The sequence below is a fragment of the Ictalurus furcatus genome, chromosome 1 (genome assembly GCF_023375685.1).
Source record: "Ictalurus furcatus strain D&B chromosome 1, Billie_1.0, whole genome shotgun sequence".
Lineage (NCBI taxonomy): Eukaryota > Metazoa > Chordata > Actinopteri > Siluriformes > Ictaluridae > Ictalurus > Ictalurus furcatus.
The window spans coordinates 31,358,576-31,379,061 of record NC_071255.1 but is presented as its reverse complement, the minus strand read 5'-3'; the positions used below and the strand labels follow the sequence as shown (position 1 = coordinate 31,379,061).

Sequence of the window (20,486 nt, the reverse complement as noted above, 5' to 3'; positions counted from 1 at the left end):
TAGCATCGCATTTGAGCCTAATTGCTGTTTTAAAAAATTTAATCAAGTCTGACTAGCACCTTTTTCTGCTCAACATTTAAATATGAGATGATTACAGTAAAGTTCTCTCTACTTTGATCATTTTTACAACAGTTTACATGACTGCAGCCTAGAATAAGAAGCCAATGACTAGGAAGGACTTTTTGGAAACTAAATTAAATTTTCGCTAAATATTCAGATGGAAATACCTTATGACATGCTGGTGTCATTCACCTACAATGGTCCTAAAGTCCATATATTTTTCTCCTCACAACAAAACTGAACCAGGTAATCAGTGTTTTTAATGATTTGTTAGTAAAGTCAACATTCTGCACAGAAGTACAGAAGGATGCACGCAGACACCTGAAAAGCTGCATCTGCAATGCAGTGCAAACTACACACTTGTGGTATTTGTATGGCTGTACCTGCACTGTTGTATCACCTGTATTGGTTGTATTGCTCAGTAAAGTCATAGATGCATTGAGATACCGTGCAAACATCGCGTGCAAAATAATGACCTACACGTTTCGTGCGCTCTTTCTAAATTTATTCGGTCCTATTTATGTAAATACAGCGACATAGCAATTTTTGCCAATAATATAATTGTAATTGGAGACACAGCGATGTTATTATTAGTGTCTCTGTGTGAGGTGAACATTACTGATTGACACTGAGCATTACCGTGTGTGTGTGTGTGAGAGAGAGAGAGAGAGAAAGAGGGAGAGTGAGAGAGAGAGAGAGAGAGAGTGAGTGAGAGAGGGAGAGAGAGAGGGGGGGGGGACAGAGAGAGAGAGAGAGAGAGGGAGAGGGGGAGAGAGAGGGAGAAAGAAAGAAGGAGAGTGAGAGAGAGAGAGGGAGAGAGAGAGGGGGGAGAGAGTGAGAGAAAGAAAGAAGGAGAGAGAGAGAGAGAGAGAGAGAGAGAGAAAGCAAGAGAGAGTAAAGAATGCTGCTGTGCTGTTTCTGTGCAGGATGACAGGCACAGACAAGTGCAGGAACCGACGGCTTTGAGAGCAGTTGGCTCAGCGAGATATCACAGTTTCTCCTCCTGCCCATATCTTCAGCCTCACACTGTGCGTTAACACCAAACACACACGCAGGAAAAGAAATGGTGAACATGGAGACACTGGTGGACACAGACTGAGCACTCTATGACAATGAAAAAAGCAGATGTAGAAGATGAAAGTTAAAAGCTGAAAGTGTGTGTGTGTACAGCAGCGCACCAAAGTAAAGTTGATGGGTAAATCTGGATTAACAAGAAAGTCCGGTTTTCCTCCTTTCTACAGCGACTGAGCGACGTCAATGGCTCCCTCCCTGACTCACTCGCTTTCTCACTTTGTGTTCGTTCCACAGCAAGGACAATGTGAAGAAGAGGGAGGGGAAGAACATCCTTATCAAGGCAGACACACTGGCACACTCACACTTACTAACACATACCAAGACTTATTCAGATACTGTTTACTCAAACGTTACATGAGGGCCAAAATACCTTTCTCCTTTTCTCAGCTTAAAATGAAAAAAAGAAAGAAAAAAAAAAGCTTTCGCTCTCTTGCTTTAAGAAAACAGTGAAGGCCGAGCTGACTCCGAGCATCACCCAAACAGTTTTTGTGTCTGAATATTTTCTGTCGGAATTTTTAACTACACTATCTGCACATGTGAACATTTTCTGTTCTTTTAGCAAACTTTAAGAAATCTGTGCAGAAATCCTGTCTCGGTGTCCTTGAGTACATACGTGTACTGTGCATTAATAAAGTCACGTAGGTTGGCCTACTGCATGGAACGAACAGGAACAACATCAAAGCGCCTAGGTCTTCCTGTTAGCTCAGTCAGCACCACGACCTTTATTTACACTTCCAGTTCATCTTCCCAGATATTCTCCCCAAACCTCAGCCAAGAGCCAAAGCAAATTCTATTTAAACTGGTGAATAAATGGAGGTGTATTCATTTTTTTTCTTTGAGAGAAAATTGGAAAAGACGTAAAAATGAGAGATGGCGAGAGCAGCGTTGCCACCGCAGCCATGTCTGGAGATTAACAGGAAAGCTGCAGAGACATGGCCTGACTTGTAGAGATGCTCGTGGGCCTCTCTGAAAATTCTCTCCAACAGACTGCTAATGTTCGACTAAGGACGTGTTGGTCTGGAAATTCTACAATTCAGCAAACACTATATTCTCATCAGTCACTACCATTATAGCGATCTAATCCAACAAGCTAGTGATTAATAGGGAGTAAACACTAGTAATGATTTATGATGAAACTCCTAAATGCGAAGCTGCTGAGATTCAGTCATGGTTCAAATGTACAGGTAAGTACAATTTTAATATTTATTTAAAATGGAGGCGGAGAATGTTTCCGTCGGAGGTTAGGGACCCAGACTCGAGGCCCACTTATCTTAATTCATTTCTCAGTGCAATTCTATTCAAGAACAATGTTCATTCTGCATTATTTACACTTGGCCAAACGTTGCATAAAACAAAACACTCCTTATTTGCTGTAAAAATGACCATTATGTCATCTACAGTACACACTAAAAGCTACACTAGGCAATGGGGGGAAACAATGTCGGAAAGCTGGGAGCGACTTTTTAAAACGACCAAAATGACCGCTTGTAGTGAGAGGAAACAAATCCAACCTAAAAAAAATGTTTAATATTAGGTACTGAAGATGAAATTCACCGTTACTAAACAAACAATGACGAAATATACGAAATTAATGATCTGGACGAGCGAGTCATGGCTGCACGCGTCTCGATCAAAACTCACCAGCAACGCATTACAATTACTGTGCATTTATCAAGATCAATACGAGCTCCTCTTGGGAGGGAAAAAAAAAAACACAGAAACTCTGCCACGGCTCTTTTTTTTTTTTTACCAGCTGTTAACATTGCTGGTTTCCTTTGAACTCTTAACACAGTGCGCTCTTGGCACCATAGTATGATCAAAGTTTTATACTAAATAGCAATTATGTTTGCTCAGGATTTGGGGTATTGCAGTACATATGGGCAGTAAATCAGTAATTCATAACGTAGATGACCTATCATTCACAAACGTCTGCTAGGACAATGTAGCTAAGACAGAACTGAATACATATACATATGCAAATCGTTCAGATTTCATTGAAAATCCTAATGCTAACCCTAATGTGGATTATCTTGGCTGCTGGAACAAACAACGCAGTAGATGAATAAAACCTTTATTCTATGGCCATACATGTGCGATTTTCTGCCAGTTGTGCAGTATTCTTTTTATTACAATGCTAGTCTACAGCATTAAATCTGGAATGGCTTTAAATTGTGAGCCTTTTAACTTACAAAACCTTTTTAAATTGAACTGACGTAACCAGTAATAAATGCAGCATCAAAAATAACCAAAACGAAACAACACATTTGAACCGCTAGTGTGCTAGCTAACTAGCTAGCATTAAGTACATTCACTACAGACTTATTATGATAACGTGTTAGGCAATAAATCGTAACAATGAAACTACCAAATATAAACTCATGTCGGGACATATTTCCTTCGCTTTAACATCATGCAGACTTGATACTCTGCTGACAAGCTGTGCTTTAGCACTACAGAGGGTTTGCTGGCACAGCAGCTCTTGGCTCTGGAATTAAACATGGCTGTAAACTGACGGTCCTTGGCAACAGGTGCCAGCGACGGGCACTTTTTTTTTTCCCCTCCCTCAAGCCAGTACGTCTTTATTTGGGCCTGAATAGCGTGTACGCTGCCCAGGCTTGGCTGTGCTCGCAGTGGAGCAACGATGCAGAGGTTGTCTGGTCATATGAGCCTGCCTAGGGAAAGGAGACAGGCTCAAATTCAGCCTCCTCTCCATGTCCATGCAAATGTACAGGAACGTAGAGCGGAGAAGAGCAGGGGTTCCTCACCAGAGACTGACTGCAGGTCAGATCAACAAAGGACGATTTGGAAGGCATGCTCATACTAGCACACACACACACACGGTGTGAGTTACAAAGCAGAAGTACAGATGCAGACTGTGCACTGACAGATTGGTGTACCACTGACAGCTGCCTTGGAAAAAAAGCATACACTGTCCACCACACGCTACAGATGGTACGAGCACGTATATGTACGCAAGTGTTTGCAGGCTTGCTCACAGACCATCACTATCCTTCCAAAACATTAAAACACTGCAGCCATTCGCAGACTCATGTTCAATTCGCTTTAAGAAATAAATCCTCGCATTGATGTCAGGCTACAAGGCCTTCCAGTCAGCTCGACACAGACAGAGAGAGGGAATAGTGAGGTTAGCGGGAATAGTCTCCATGAGGTGCTAATCACTGGGGAAACACAAAGTGAGGACCCCACCCCCCCCCCCCATCCCACCGACACTCTTCTGATGACTTTGTTTTGCAGACATGTTCCTGCAGGAAAATCAGCTGTCTGACATTCTCTATTTACAGCAGTATGCCTTTTTGCAAGGCACCAATGAGAGCATAGAAATCAAGTGGCTTTTTCAAATCATGCATCAGACACAGAGGTTTAAAACCACGTGTACAAGATGCATTTAATATATATAACCATTGTGTCTTGTGGTTAGTCATGCTTAACTTGGTCCATCAATGAAACAAGACTCCTGGATAGAAGTCACATGGGAATCCCTCCCGCCCTCTTCTCTCTCATCCCTCCCTCAGCCCTGTTCCCTCCTTCCCTCAGCTGCATTTATGACAGCGAGGACGCTGCAGGCCTCAGCGCTCTTCTCTGACAGTTGTCCATCTGCAACAAATGGTGCATTCATTGAAGGGCGGCAGTGATGGCTCCACTCCATAAATCACTCCTCCAGGACAGCCCCATCCATGCCCAGTGGACAAACTACTGGAGGATAACTAATATATATATATATATATATATATATATATATATATATATATATATATATATATATATATATATATATATATATATATTAAAACTGCATCATTCTCAAAGTGTGGTCAGGTGACCCCCCCAGGGTATTGTTCATTTTGTTTAAGTGGTGGAAATCACAACCCCTCATTATTAAAGCTATTATATTTATTAACAGGTTCTTATAGATATTAACCTTTTTGAGGTTTGAAATGAAATGGATGATATGATCATTAACTGTAAATAATATCAATTTGAATTTAACTGCAATTTTTATAACGTGTTCTGTCTGTGGAATGTTCAGGAAGGAAAAGGTCTATGGCTCTGGTGAACAGCGGGACTATTGTTGTACACATTTAAACGATGAAGTCTAACATTTGAATAAATCTGTACTACAGACATTACCGGTCAAAAGTTTGTGGACACTCGACTGAAATGTTTCTCATGTTAAAAAGCTTTTGATCTGATGGTGTATGATTAAATGTTTGAAAATCTGTGTTTTCATTAGAAAACTAACATTTTATTTACAAATAAATATTTTTTTAAACGGATGACTCGGAGCGAAATATTCCGAAAAGCAGCCACTAAGTGTCCAGTGTAGGTGTGAACTCCTTTAATACTGTTTAAAAAGCAGCTCAGGGAAATTCCTCAAGAAATTGGTCGAGAAAATGCCAAGAATACATTTTTGGAAATTCTCGGCAAAAAGGGTGTCCACTTCGAAGATACTAAAATACTAAATTATTTTGACTTATTTTCAATTTTTTATCACAACATAATTCCCATAGTTCCATTTGTGTTACTCCAGAGTTTTGATAACTACTATTATTTTAAAATGTGGAAAAAATAAAATAAAAATGAGGAATGAGTGTTCCTAAACTTTTGACCAGTAGTGTAGGTTTGCTATGGGTTTTTTTTTTAAGTTACAAAAATTTAAGAACCCCTGTATTATGGTTTATGGAAATACTTTCTTTCTATAAGTTTTTGCAAAACGCAGATACAAGCTTTTGTTTAAATCATGGCTGTTTCTCAATGGCTCTGGTCTGTTTTTAAAGCTAACTCCAAACATGCTTATCCAATCATAATTTAGCAGGAGTTATCTTGAAGCTGTCTGTCTGAGCACATTCTAAAAGCAATCAGCTCACTGATATATGAAGCAGTGAACGAAATGTTGGACATTTGAACTGGAATGGAGTGGACATAGAAAACGATAACGTGTTTGAATGCTGTGGAATGATTATTAATTAGATAAACCATCACACCAAATGTATAAATAAGGCCCTATAATTCACCCTGTCTTATAGCATTGCATATGAGCTATGATAAAGCACACTAAAGTAAACTTTTATGGAAAGTACACCTTGCCTCAACTGTTTCTAACATCATATTGTCCATCTCTATCCCACAGCATGGAGCAGGTCACGTCCTTGGAACCAGTAACTAAAACATTATCTTTGCGTTCATGTTTTTAATCCTTGTTCTACTCGTTCTCTGATGGACATGTATGAAGCCATAACACAGATGATGTATTATAGATTTAGTACTGAAATGTAATTTTTAAGCTAAACTATGGCAGTATTGCCTGGTTCTGTGCTGGTCAAAAAAGGAACATAGACATAATTACTCTAATCTAAAAATGACATTATGTCAGTGAAAAAAAATGGTACATTCCTACAAATGGTTTAATCAGCATTTTAAATAGAGTGAAGCATTTACAAACATTTACAATGATTGGCAGTGAGGTTAAAGGTGTGAACGATGACTAGGTATGAATACTACATTCCATTCCCATGGCATGGGAATGGCATAGAGAAGCCAGGACATTTGCTGATGGGTATTACACATCAGGTACTGGCCAGAGCTTTCTGAAAAACAGAGATGTAATAGGCCAAGATTAGCTCTGGTTAAGTCATACTGACGTTGAGCTCACAGCTGTATCTCTGTCTTTATGTCTCTGGAAACTAAAGGACTAAAGATGCTTTGGATAATCTCTTTTTGAAGCAAGGTTAAGGCGTGGCTGCTAGTTTCATGAGGTAAAACCCAAAAGTCTCCCTACACCTGAAAAGACAATGATGGAGGGAGGGATCGGGTGCTCGAAGGGCTTTTCAGCCCCGTTAAGCCGACAAGCCATTACACGCCGACGTGAACAGAGCCCCAATATGCCCTGAACACACAACGTGCTCCCTGAACTGCAGATCTCAGATAGATTCAGTAGATTCAAACGTCTCTGCTCATGAAAAAAAAATAGGTACAAAACTTCCATAACAGTCACCAAGTTCATTCTGAAAAATACATGCATCTTTGTTTTAGTTTTGCGAAGAATCTGTAAAGAACTGGATTAGCTATGGTTACTGATGCTACAGCTAAGCAAACGGCTGTATCTCCCAACATCTTATTAAAATAACTCAAAGTAGTAGTTGTCAGGAAATCTCCTGTAATAACAATCTGGGTATAGACTGTCCGACTATGTGTTCGGCTTTCAAAATATTTTCTCAAACCGGGTTTTTTTTTTTTTTTAAAGCTTTTTAATAAGAACCGAGCTTTACTGTAATGAATTTAGGTTTTCCCACACCATGATCCCAACAAAAGTCTCCTGACTTCTTCATGGTTCTTAAATTTGAAAATCCTAACCTCTGCACCTTCACGGCGATTAGGGGACTTATGCCCAGACTACTATTAGTAGTGGTATAAGTTGGAGAGTTGTGTTGCCGGGCGTCTGTGGGTTCCACCTTGTCCGTTTGGGAGACGAGACGGAGGAAAACCACTGGGGGGGGGGGGGGTTTAGTTTTAATGGAGCACTGGGCAGATACGCCTCTTACAGCATGCTATAATGGAGTTCTTTGTGAAAGCAAGAAGAATACACCCTTCATCTGGACTGAGACTGAGGCTATCCCAGTGTCTGTCTCTCTCTCCCTCACACACACTCTCGCATACACGCATTGAGCAAGCACACATGATTTGTGGCCTGCAAGACCTTTTTTTCCCTCTACTAAAGAAGGCAACCACTTGGGCGAAGAGGAAAAAGTACTCATTCAGCAACTAGATGGCACTGTACTTAGTCAATACCTGTCCTTGTACCGCCAGGACAACTGCAACGTTATCTGCAGTCCCAGATGAGTAATTGCACACACACCTCTACTTCTAGTCGTCACTTTCTTGCTCGTTCCCTCCTTCCACACCAGTTTGGCTTCAGTTATGATATTATATGACCTAAACTCCAAAGTGAGTATGGAGGCCAAAGTACAAGGCCATAACATCAGCCAACTGTTGCAGTGAAAGCTCTCACCCACCTACCTTTCAGGACCTACCCCCTAAAACCAAATCACATGACTACCCTTCAGCAAATGACTAGAGACTAGGCAGCCAGGGAGTGCTATGGGAGTGCTTTGATTGACAGGCAGATCAGCCATCACAGTGGGGGTTATCCATCAAACTCGGGGGGCATGTGGGCATGCTGAAACTTCTTGGTTACACTGAAGCGACTCTGCGGCATCACATCGCGTACTCTGCTCTCCCCTCCTCTGCTCTGGCTGAAATAAGAGTCACATTGTTTTTTTCCTTGCCACTCCACAGTCACTGTGCTAGTCTCCCTCTCTCTTTCTCTCTCTCTCTCTCTCTCTCTCTCTACATAGGCCTCTGCCTGAGGACATGCTCTTACAAGGGAGTAATTCATCTGAAACAGGGGGTTGGAAGCTCTGGAACTTCAGAGAGCATTTTAAAAAGCCCTGGTTATTGATATTTTTTACATGATGGGATGCAATGCCCAGGTTTGAATGGGATGCTCTGAATGAGTAGACGACATTCTTAAGAAAGCGCCAAATTGCAACCTCACGGTTTTGACAAAAGCTGTTTCAACACATCCCCAATTTCGTCATCCACAAAATTTCCAATGCACTGTGACTTTTGCAAGGAGAACGAGCATCACTCAGAAGAAATCCTCATGCAGAAAAGTGCCTTGCAGTTAGCACTCGATAAATAGTGTAACACACAAGAGACCATTAAGCGTACCTGACAAAAGCCGCATCAGTGGATTGTGCTATTCATTCCAGTGCTACTAGTATTATTTTAAGTGGCATTAATGAGCTGTTAACTCTGTTCAAGACACAGAAGACAGCAATGTGAAACACAACTGATACCAACATGAAAGAATGTACAGGAAGAGAACATTGAATGAGGAACATCAAGATCTCTGTCGTTCAGCATCGCAGCAGTCACGGGTTGGGTTCATGACAAACCGGTCCCTTTTGTAATCCAATGGCACTCTGCGGAGGCGTTAGGGCAGTAGCATTTCGGCTGCGGGACTGTAAAGGCCTCATTTCCATCTGTATAGGCCCCCTCAATGTTTTGCCAACAGGGTGATAAAGAGAGTTCCATCAGATGTTAGCCAGCACCAGCCTGGGTACAGATTGGTGGGTGGGTTACAACTCTCAACACAGTGAGGCCTTGAGAGAATGAAAACGGTTAGTGCAGGAATGGAGATGCAGGAAGGGAACATAGATCACTGGCTGACTTTCGATTGGTGAGACGGTCTTTGTCCACCAAAGACCAAAGCAAACAGGCCAGAGGACATTCTGCATTCATTCTCCACCTGCAATTCTCTTAATTATAAAATCCTGAAACAACAACCAGTATCCACCATTTCCTTTTCAGCAAATATCTGAAAGACTTGCAGTCTGGTGGGAAAAGCCATTTCCTTACTGAGGGATGAAATGAACAGAGGAAACCACAACCTTACAAACACATGGATGTTCAGAACTAATTACACACTCCTGAGAGCAATATGAAACATGTCTAGGGTCATCAACTAGTGCCACAACACCTCCCTGAGGCTTTGCTGTGTTGGTATTCAGGTTGCTCATGCTAGTTGATGAGATGTTAAGTGATCTTTCTGAAATGATATAAGATAAGCAGATACAGATATCAGAAACAAGTCCAAAGTAGAAATATACTTACTGACCAACAGGTGTGATTGATTATTACTTGAACTCAGATCTGCCTAAAACAAGAAGTTGTTTCTGAGTTAATACGGATACGTATTAACCCCATCCAATCACACAAATCACAAAATCTTTTGGCTTGATTTCAATCTGGTACACAAGACCACAAACTTAGATCACTTCTACTACTCTCTGGCCTTTACTTACTTAATAGTAAGCAAATAGATTCTACTTTAATCTTAAATGGTGGTCTTAAATCATTCAGAAATTTCAGCCAATAGTTTGGCCTATTTTATCTTAAGAGTGGTCAGCAAGGGTTGCATGTGACTGTTAAAAAAGATGTTCAGTACACCAACTCCTAGGAAGAATGGACGGATAAGGTAATACAAAAAAAATAAATGTAATATGACTAATAGCCATTTAAAAACTAACAGTGGAAAAAATCTCTGAAGAACCCTTGACCCAGCCTCCTACTTATGAGCCTATCTTAAAAAAAAAAAAACCTACTTATCTCATTCTCTTTTTTTCCCCTGAACTTTATGACCATCTTTGCTCTAGTTTTTTTTCCTCCTGATACTTAGTACCAAAGTTCACAAGTCAAGGCTTAACTGAGTGGTTAATGATAACTCCTTTGAAAGAAATGGTCTGCTTGATGCTGAGGTTACAGGGCAAAGTATGATGGAGAAAAGCAAGGTAACTAACTGACTTCCTGGTGACTAATTCTCATCTGAAACTGTTTTGAGAAATGGTGGTTACAGCTCATCCCTTTTGTAATCTAGACTGCAGGCACAGACAAGTCGGAACTTACTGCATTTGCATGTACTTTTCTTACCCACCACACCATAAAATATTCCATGCACAACTCTGAAGCTGATAAAACAAGATTACGAGGTTGGAATTAGATTACTTGTATTGTGAGGAACCCAACAAATTGAGTGCAACTGAGCAAATATGTGAAAGGTAGGGCACAGGGAGCTGCACTTGAACAAGACTGTGTTGTTCAGGTAGGCCTCTTTTGATAAGTGTGAATTACTGATATGGAATAGGTGTTGAAGGTGGGCAGGGTTTGTGGTCGTTCTTTATGTGCTCAGATCCTGATCAAGAGGTCAGGTTTCAAGCAGGAGAAAGAGTCCAAATCACTCCCTTTTGTGTCTCCTTCCTCAGAGGTGTGGCAACAAAGCCAGGCCTATTGACTCCATGTTTCTCAAGGGAGGCTGACAGTGTACCATTAACCCTACTCTAGTGGGCCAGGCACATCTTTACATTTTACCTACCCCCACATAACCGCAACCCAAATTTAGGCCTAGACACACAACCTTTAAATAGCCATTCCCCACCCCGACCTCTTCACCAGCTTGGGCTGCATCACTGAACAGCATTTATTTTGGAAACACTACTGGCTGCATCTGTGTCCAGCATCTTTCTAATGCTTATGTACCAACACATGGGGGGTGTTCACAGTCTTCTGTCAAATTGCTTGACCCGACACTGAGGAGGTTTTGTTTTCACGTGCTCTGCAATGGCATGACATGAAAGCATTAACTGAAGCTCTGTATATTCATTTGGACTAAGTAAGAAGTCGCTGCTATAGTCAGAGATGCAAGCAGGGCTTGGGTGTGGCGTCCAGATAACAGTCATTCCCAGCCCATAGTTCAGCCACTGCTTTATATTTGCAAGACCAGGCTGACACATATTTAAGGAAGACAAACTGAACTGGAAATCCCTGTCCCTGTTAGTTCTGCAATGAACAAGATAGTGAATGTCTTGTTTGTATTGTTCAGCTGGAAAAGACCTTCATGAACAAAAAAATTTATTAGGAACAACGTTTTTTTTTGGCTGAAACAGCAACATGCTGATAAAGTTTTAAAAATGGGACCAACAGGCAATGACATAGCAATTTCTCAGAATGGCTTGCTTCTGGATATTTTTTGAAAAGCAAAGACACAGCATATTTGACAGTTCCTTGTCCTCTCTGGTCATTTAGCAAGACTTTTGTGAAAAGGGAAAAAAAGTGCAGCTGAAGTTTCAGAGTGTCAAATTCCTCAGATCCCCCTCCCCATCAGCAAGCCACAATCCCATTCTTCAGGCCTATCTCTGAGCCTCCACCTCCATTTCAGGTACAACTGATGGACCCCACCCTTATTTACCCTCCCCCATAGCTGTACCACTGGCTAGGGGATGCTTTCTTTCAGGTAAAAAAAAAACATGTTCCCTGAAAGGCTGTAAATAGGTGTGTGGTTCAACTTTTTTACAAACCAAAGGAGTAGCAAAAGTAGGGGCATGCGCTCCTGTTTCCGTGGAGACGAGGTGTGTCCTGTGTTTGCAGAACAAACAATGGTACCTTTTCAGCACAGTGTGAGTGGGGAAGCAGGACATTGTGTATGTGGGTGTGCATAGAGCACCTAGGGCGCTGAAAAGGTAACAAAAAAAAACATGGCTGTGAGACAGTGGGGTTACTGCAGAAGAGTAACACCAAAAGCCCACCCTTATAATTATGTGTTTCACAACAGAATGTAACCACAAAGAAACTTTAACAATACACTTGTGCTAAGTTTGGGGCAAAAAAAAAACAAAAAAACAACTCCTCCAGACAAATCTTCTCAAGATGCAGTCAACATCAGCTGAACCACATCTCTTCACAGCATGCACTATGGTTCTCAGGTAGGCTGTTATTAGGGCAGCTCATCCTCCTGGACTAAGTTTGTTATCTAGGCTGAGTGGCAGTATGGCCTAGGACTCCTTCAGTCTAGATTACTACTGTTTACACAAAGACACTCAGCAGTTTTGCTGCCTGTCCTCAAAAGTGTCAGATATAGAAAACACACCGTACCACCCAGGGGTAAACTTTAGGCATACAGAGCCTTGCTAGGCTAGAAAGGCAGAAGGGATTTGAGAGTAAAATGAATAGATAAAAAGAGTACAAGTCTGTCAAAACAAAAGAAAATGAAGTCTGTCTACTACAGCACAACTATATAACTTTGATTGCGGTCACAACAATCTGGCTGTAAGAAGATACAGGCAATTCAGTGGTGTAACATTTGCATTCTCTCTCCCTCGGTCTCGTAGAAACTGGTTGGGCGATGCTGTTGCTGCCACTCCCCCCCCCCTTCCTTCCTGCAGTCTCACTCTATTCCTCCCTTCTTCCCACCCTCTTTCTTTCTTTCTTTCTCCCTCCCTCCCTCCCTCCGTCGTTCTCTCGGTTCCACTGAGCAACAAGTGCTGCCTGGGAGTACCACCCCTCCCCCTCGCTCCAACCTCCAGAAGCTATCGCAAATCCTCAGCCTGCGCACAACTGCCAGCTGACAAAACTGTTTAGTCAGCAAGAAAGCCAGGCAGGGAGGGAGAGTTACAGGCTGAAGAGAAGACAGACAGAGCGAGGGAGAGTTTCTAAAAGAGAAAAAGAATCCAATGCAGGGAGAGAGAGAGGGAGAGAGAGAGAGAGAGAGAAGAGACAGTAAAAGAGGCTGTCATTAATGCACTCTCCATTTAGCTCTGTCTTTTTCTCCCATCAGTCTCGACACTATTTAGCCTTCGAGTGAAATAAGAGAGAGAGGGAAGAAATAGCTGTAGTATAAGCCATGTGAAAAGGACACGGGTGAACGATCAAGGGCCGGTTGCTTTAACACTATTGTTCTTCCACTTCCTCCATCACTTCCCTGTCCACCTCAGTTAAGAGGCAGTTTCACTTCCTGACGACCCTCTCCTCTCTGCATTTTTCTTCTTTGCTTGTTTCTCTTCTATCTTTTGTTCTTTCCTGCTCTGTTCTTTCCTCCACGCTGGCATTCTTTCACATCGGTGACAGCCCTTGAGTTAGACTTTGGACCCACAGTAAATACCTGCTCTGTTTGCCTATTCGAGCTGAAGGGGGTTGTTAGGAAAAGGTGATAGAGGCACGACGTGCTGGAAGAGGAGGAGGAGGAGGAGGAAGAGGAGGAGGAGGTGAGCCTAACTGACACGTAGGCTTTTGTGACCAGGTCGTCAAAAACTAAGCTGATGAGCCATCAAGATGAGCACATCAGTTCGGTCTGCTGACTGCTCAACGGCAGATGATTAAGTCACGGTCATAATGAAAGGTTTTCTGCATACAGTTCCTCAAAACAAGATGCTTTGCGCATCAAATTATGGCAGCAAAAGTATTGAGAGAGTTTAATGAAAAGAGGGGAACAAAGAATGGCCAAAAAGCCTCAAAAACAGAATGAGAAGTATCTAAAAAAAAAAAAAAAAAAATGATGTGGCATCAAGCAAGCAACTGTGGTACAAACAACATGTTCAAACAGGCCACAGTTTAAATTTGAAGTAGGCGACAACATGTGACTTTTTCACCACAATTAAATGGAATATGTTAGAAATAACATCAAAGTGAAACCCATGTCCTTACACAACTAAACTAATACCAATAAGAGTTATTGAGAAAGCAAGCCATCATGTGACCTGATTTATACATTACCAATGATGAAGTGCAGGCCACAAGAAGCCATCAGGGACAACCACAAATATAGCCATTGCCATAATGTCTGCGTCCAGCACTATTCTTGTGAGGACCCCCAGAGTGGTCTGGCCACAAACCATGCTGCAGCACATTTTTATTTTAACTTTTTTTCCAGTTGCAGCTCACATTCACTCTATTTTATCCTCATTCGCAACTGTCTTTATAACAAGACTTATTATTAACCCCTCTTAAAAGCATACTCTGGGTATCTAGCATGCTTATTTCATAGGTTTCTGAGCATTGGTTTTGCTGTGAAATTGACATACACAAATGAATCATCTTTTCAGTTCATCAACAGGCTACATGAGATGAACAGAGTATACGTTAATCCATTGTGTGCATTCAAATGAACACCAATGAGCAATTCATCACCGCTTTGACTACAGCGTTTCTTCTAACAGCTTGCATATTACACCTCAAGGCTGAAGCAAGACTCTTTAACTTTTGAACATAAATTCAACAATCAACCGGCACTAAAATTTTCATAATTTTTATGGTTTACCAGAAAGACAGCCACCTTATCAGCAAATAAATACAAAGATTGAAGCTCAATAGTGTCTACTTTTTTGATTTATCAGCCCATTCCATCCCACGTTCTCCCACTGCACACACAAACTCAGTCCCTGCATCCGCTCTCCGCCGTCAGTGAGAAGGAATATAATCTTATCTAAAAAAGGCAAGATAAATATAGCCTGGGAGCCAAAGGGCCAGCTCATCAATACCCCGGGGGTAATACAGGACCTTCTGCATCAGACCCACCAAAACCCTAAAGAGAAGAGTTATACAATCGGAAACTTTCTGATTTGTTCCCAAGTTTCGTTGAGAGGATCATTTTAATCTCATTTCCTTTTTTAAAATGAAATAATCAGACTGACAAATCACTCTTCGATAGGTGTATAAACTGAATTTGTTTTCAGATGCAAAAAAGGAAAAAATAAATAAATAACAAAGCAAACATTCCATGTAAATCCTGTGCTTGAATATAATACGCAGATGCAAAGTGATATCCAGCAATTGTTTGGCTGCCTAAAAAAAGGGGGTTGGGTAAGTAGCCTGGGCGTCTGGGGATTGGACTTTAAATGAATTAGTAATTGCTAATGCCAGTACCCTGGGTAATTCTGAATCCCAACAGGGGAGAGGTGTATTTAATTAACTAGTCTAAGCCAAAAGGAGACAGAGATCCTTTAGACATCATACACTACACAACTCAACACGTTTCTCTTTCAAATCACAGAAACACTGAAGAGAAATTCCAGCGCGTGTATACAGCATTTCTGGCATTGAAACGCTCTTCCAGACATCAAATTTGTAGTTGTAGCTGTAGCTCGGCTTAAATATTCATCCTGCGGTTTTGTTAATGCAGCCGTCTCATCTTGGCATCACCTGTGCATCTAAATCGTACGATAAATATTTACAAGTTCGTTCTGGCCCTCTCCTAATTGCCTATTTAAGGACGCATGAGGAGGATTTTGAGTTGAACTCTCACTCAGCTACAGTGGTATTGTTCTTCTCAGCAGAAACCTGCGATTTGTATATTTTGTCAACAGACCTCACAATGGAGCAGGCCACATCCAGCCTAGGCCTGCACACCCAAACACAGCTCGCAATTACAAAAACGGAGAGCCAGCAGCTCCCAGGCAGCAACGAAAAGAAAAAAAAAAAAAAAAAAAAACCTTTTCTATGGGATGAAAACAGCTAAAGTTTAACAACAACAAAAAGCTGCTATCTAGACTATTTTAACAGCACCAGAGGCCACTGGGATCACAAACAACTGCAATCAAAGACACACGTCTCTGCATCAAGGCTAGATCTGGAGTACGGGTTTCGGTTTTTAGCGCCTATTGTTTTCCATCACAGTGGGGTTTTTTTTCTATAATACAGGAACTACATTAGAGTCTCTTACTCCTGTCACTTAAGTTCAAATTTGCATGTCCTCACTTGAGCACTGCTGCAGGGGCTCAAAACAAACATGTGCAAGAGGTTTATTTAAAAAAAAAAAAAAAAAACCTAAAACATCTGCCTTTGCACATTATCCACGAGTACCGGATCGATCAGCAAGCTAACACACCTGACGCGACTCATCCGCGCTTCACGAGGTTAAAAAAAAAAGGGTGTGTTACAGAAGCAAATTCACAAGCAAGGTTAGGAAACACAGAGTTGGACCTGTCTTTTCAGTCTTTCGAAGCTACTGGTTTAACAAAACACGTTAAGAGCGAGGATCTTTTTCATTTCTAGCCTCTGAGAAGTGCCACACGTCATCCTACAGAGTGGTGTTTCTCGATACATGCACATATTAAGGTGCTTTCAAATACATATAGAGTACCGCTAGAGTGGTTTGGTTTGGTTGCAGTGAGAATGCAATTAGACTCTTATTGAGCTGAACACATGAAGTGAACCCAAGCACATGCCAAGCATTTTGGGTTGCGGGTGACATTTTTCTCTTGATGTGCGCCGCGAAACTGAAACCACGAGGCACGAACTGAGCCAAATGACAAGAGCTGTTGCACCGCAGAAATGCAGTGTTCTGCATATTTGGACCACACTGGAATTTTTTTATATAATTATTGATTAATATTATTGATTGAGATAAGTGTTTCCAGTGCTTTTGTGATTCAGTTGTTAGCGTTTTTCCCCCCCTCATCACTATATTTCTGAGAAGTGAATGAAATAATTTTACAAGAACTCTTCCCAACAACCGATGCTTTTTTTTTTTTTTGGTTCTTTAAATGATGAAACCAAATAACAAACCAACCAACCAAAAGCATTATTTCGGGTTGATTCAGACTAATAGGTGTGCTGATGCTCTTGCTCTCTCTCTCTCTCACACACACACACTTTAACATCATGGAGCCTCCAGGAATGAGCTGATATGTTGAGTCAGGTGTGTTGGAGCAGGGAAAACATTACAGTGTAGCACGCAGGGAGACTAAATGAGAAGAAGTTGGGAAGAAAACACAGAAAGTGCTCATGGTGTGCTTGCTCTATGCATAACGTGTGCGCACTTCTGCTAAAGGCCTGCTCTCTCATGCAGTGTTGAATTTCGTAATGGAATGTGAACTGCTCATCCGGATCTGTCCTCCTCCTCCCACCACCTCCTCCTCCCACCACCTCCTCCTCCTCCCAAAGTGGCCAACTAAACGACCGGTTTCTCCAGTAAACCTTACAACATCGCCGAATCGCCTCATCTCCAGCAACAGCACTTGAAAAAACACCCTCTGTTGTCGTTTTGAACCCGCAATGTTCCACACTTAGCAACGACGCATCCAGAAATGAGCTCAGGCGATGCCGTTTCCCCAGAGACCACAGGCCACGTCCCAAACCGCACACTACAGTACTGAATAGTAGCCAACGTTAGAATAGTACTCCACCTAGTAAGGACGTGCTACTTAGTGCGCTAGTGTGGGATTTAGAACGTAGCCTCATCCATTCCTTTAAACTAACAGTAACTTTTTTTTAAGGAAGCTACTACAACAAACAAAAACAAGGCGATATTTTAAATTAAAAACAAGTTTTCGGCATCCAAATAAAACAGTCATCTCACCAAATAAACACCACACATTTATCCGAGGAGTAAACTAATCATACACACACACAAAAAAAAAAAACTTTGAATAAATAAATACATAAATGATAAACAAACCGACCTGGCGTCCAAACTCCTGAGGTGAAATAATGACACGCGGAATAAAGTTTTTATTAAAAAAAAAAAAGACAAATTAAAACACGGGTCGTGTTTTTTAACGGCTGCTGAATAAACATGTAAACGTCGATAAAAGTGGAAAAAAAACACAAATAATAAATAGTAAAAGTGTCGGATCAAAGTGCAAGGCGTACAGAGATACGGATGCTCCACTCGGTTAGCAGCGGCTAACTAACAGACTTTGAACCCCCCGCCATCCTTCCGTTCAAACTTACACACACACACACACACACGGCCTGGAAAGTTTTCAAATGGTGTTAAATAAAATTAGTGTATGTGTATACACAAGTGATGTGGACAGGTTTGCAGATGAGCATCAGGTCCTCGGCGAAACGAGGAAGTCAAACGAGAGAGAGAGAGAGAGAGAGAGTGAGAGAGAGAGAGAGTGAGAGAGAGAGAGAGAGAGAGAGAACTTTTCCGCGTTTTCAACTCGATACTTAAAAACCAAAGCACGCAATGCTACATTGTAACAATCACACGGATGTGATCATCAGCGAATGAAAGAGAAATAAATAAGTGCTGTAACTTACGCTTGACTTTGTTGGGGTTTGGCTGCTTTCGCCGAGACATGATGATGATGAGGAGGAGGAGGATGAGGATGATGATGATGATGGTTAGGGAGTGTGGGACTGGGAGTGATGATGAGTTAGGGAAAGAGGGAGAGAAAGAGAGAAGGAGATATAGAGAGGGGGGAAAGAAGCAAAGCTGTTCCGGAGAGGAATCAAAATGGCGTTTCCCGAGGATGTGCAAAAAGTTCGTTAAGTCCGTGTTTTCTCTCCTCCTCTTCTTCTGAATCCCCCCCACAGGACGAGATCGAGATGTGTCAGGGTGGGAGGAGAGGAAAACGCACTCCGAGTCGGTTTTTTCCCCTCTCCTCTCCTCACTTCTCTTCTCTTCTCTCTCCGCGCGTCCTCTTCAGCTCTCTCTCTCTCGCTCTCTCTCTCGGTGTCTCTCTCTCATCACGTGTTGCGCTCCTGCCGGAGTCTCCAAGGGGACCGAGGCTGCTCCAAGCATCTCTCGCTCTCTCTCTCTCTCTCTCTCTCTCTCTCTCTCGAAAAGAAAACTCAACTTGTTCAAACAATAAAAAGAGGAAACCCACCTGTGGCATCTAATCTACCCTCTCTGCATTATGCCCTATTAACATTTATATAACTTGTGAGCCAAAATATTTGGTCAATATGACAAATAAAGAGTTCGCACGTAAAATATTGATCAAACGCACTCATATTTTACGCACTCATTTTGGATGGATAGAAACGTGATGATGTGCACAAGGTTGCCACGAGGTCGGTTTATAATGCAGTTCATTTGACGAAATAAATGCATGTGAATATGTCACTCAAGTAAATAAAATTAAAACTTTTTAAACGCTGGATTGTTCAGACCCCAATGTTCAAATTTCCATTTCAAAGCACGATACAGCCCCCCATCCATCCACGTGTCTAACAGCTCATCAACTAGGCTAAAAGCCACTAAGACCCTGGTTGCCAGATGCGCCATGACTGTTCCCCATCTCTCGCACACGTATTACAAAACTAATCCCCCATACCACTCAATCCGAGCTACACCTAAGCAAAGTTCGCGGTTACCTGTACGAGACTATTTACAACTTGAAAGAGAGCTAAACATAAAGCAACAAGAATTTAAAAAGGCGAAATCTGGCAACCATGAGAGCTGAGCCATGCCAATCCTCCCCCTCCTTTTCTTCTTCCATCTCCGACGTTGGCAGCTCTCCCTACCTGAACCTACAGGACCAAACAGGTTCCACAAGAGGCCATTTTATCAGATGCTCACACAAACTTTAGAGGATTTGTTTTTTTAATTGTTTACACTTCAACTAAGATGAAACAAAAATCCCTCATCCAGAGCAGCATTTAGCACCTATTTCAGTTTACTAATCCCTGTTTACACAGTCCATACAAGGCCTATTTATCTGTGATTGAATCATTTAAATTCACTGACATGATAAAGATGATTGTATTTTAAAGCATATACAGAGCATATTTTATCCTAATTGTCTATTATGTATATAATGAGTAGGTGTATGTGTATATTTTAGTATGTGTAGGCTTACAAGCTGAAAATGAGAATGCACTGTCGACGATTAAGTCATTAAGTATTAGTTCTTTTCATTGAAATTAGGTTCCCACTTGTCTATAATGTGCTATGAAGAAACCTACCAGCTTATCAACACTCAACAGACTGTGGAGATTCTTGCATGATAGTTGATTAGATTAAACCCTGGATGCCTAGCACCATTTAGTTTCCATTTTAATGCACTTCCATATTGTGATCATGATATATAGCTCAGGTGGTAGAGTGGGTTGTCCATTAATCGTAGGGTTGGTGGTTTGATTCCCGGCCCACATGACTCCACATGCCGAAGTGTCCTTGGGCAAGACACTGAACCCCAAGTTGCTCCTGATGGCAAGTTAGCGCCTTGCATGGCAGCTCTGCAACCATTGGTGTGTGTGTGAATGGGTGA

General features: G+C 41.7%; 1 protein-coding gene across 4 annotated transcripts in view; it reads right to left on the bottom strand.

The window, feature by feature from the left end:
• rreb1a (ras responsive element binding protein 1a) overlaps nucleotides 1–20,443 on the bottom strand; it is a 60,476-nt gene extending 40,033 nt beyond the window's left edge. The window contains exon 1 of one of the 4 annotated variants that reach the window (XM_053636142.1): nucleotides 18,532–20,443. In XM_053636142.1, the coding sequence (XP_053492117.1) occupies nucleotides 18,532–18,571 (40 nt within the window). In that variant the 5' untranslated portion in view covers nucleotides 18,572–20,443. The remainder of the gene's footprint in view (nucleotides 1–18,531) is intronic. The other 3 variants (XM_053636132.1, XM_053636152.1, XM_053636175.1) reach the window with 3 other exon arrangements.
• Between the last annotated feature and the right edge of the window lie 43 nt (nucleotides 20,444–20,486).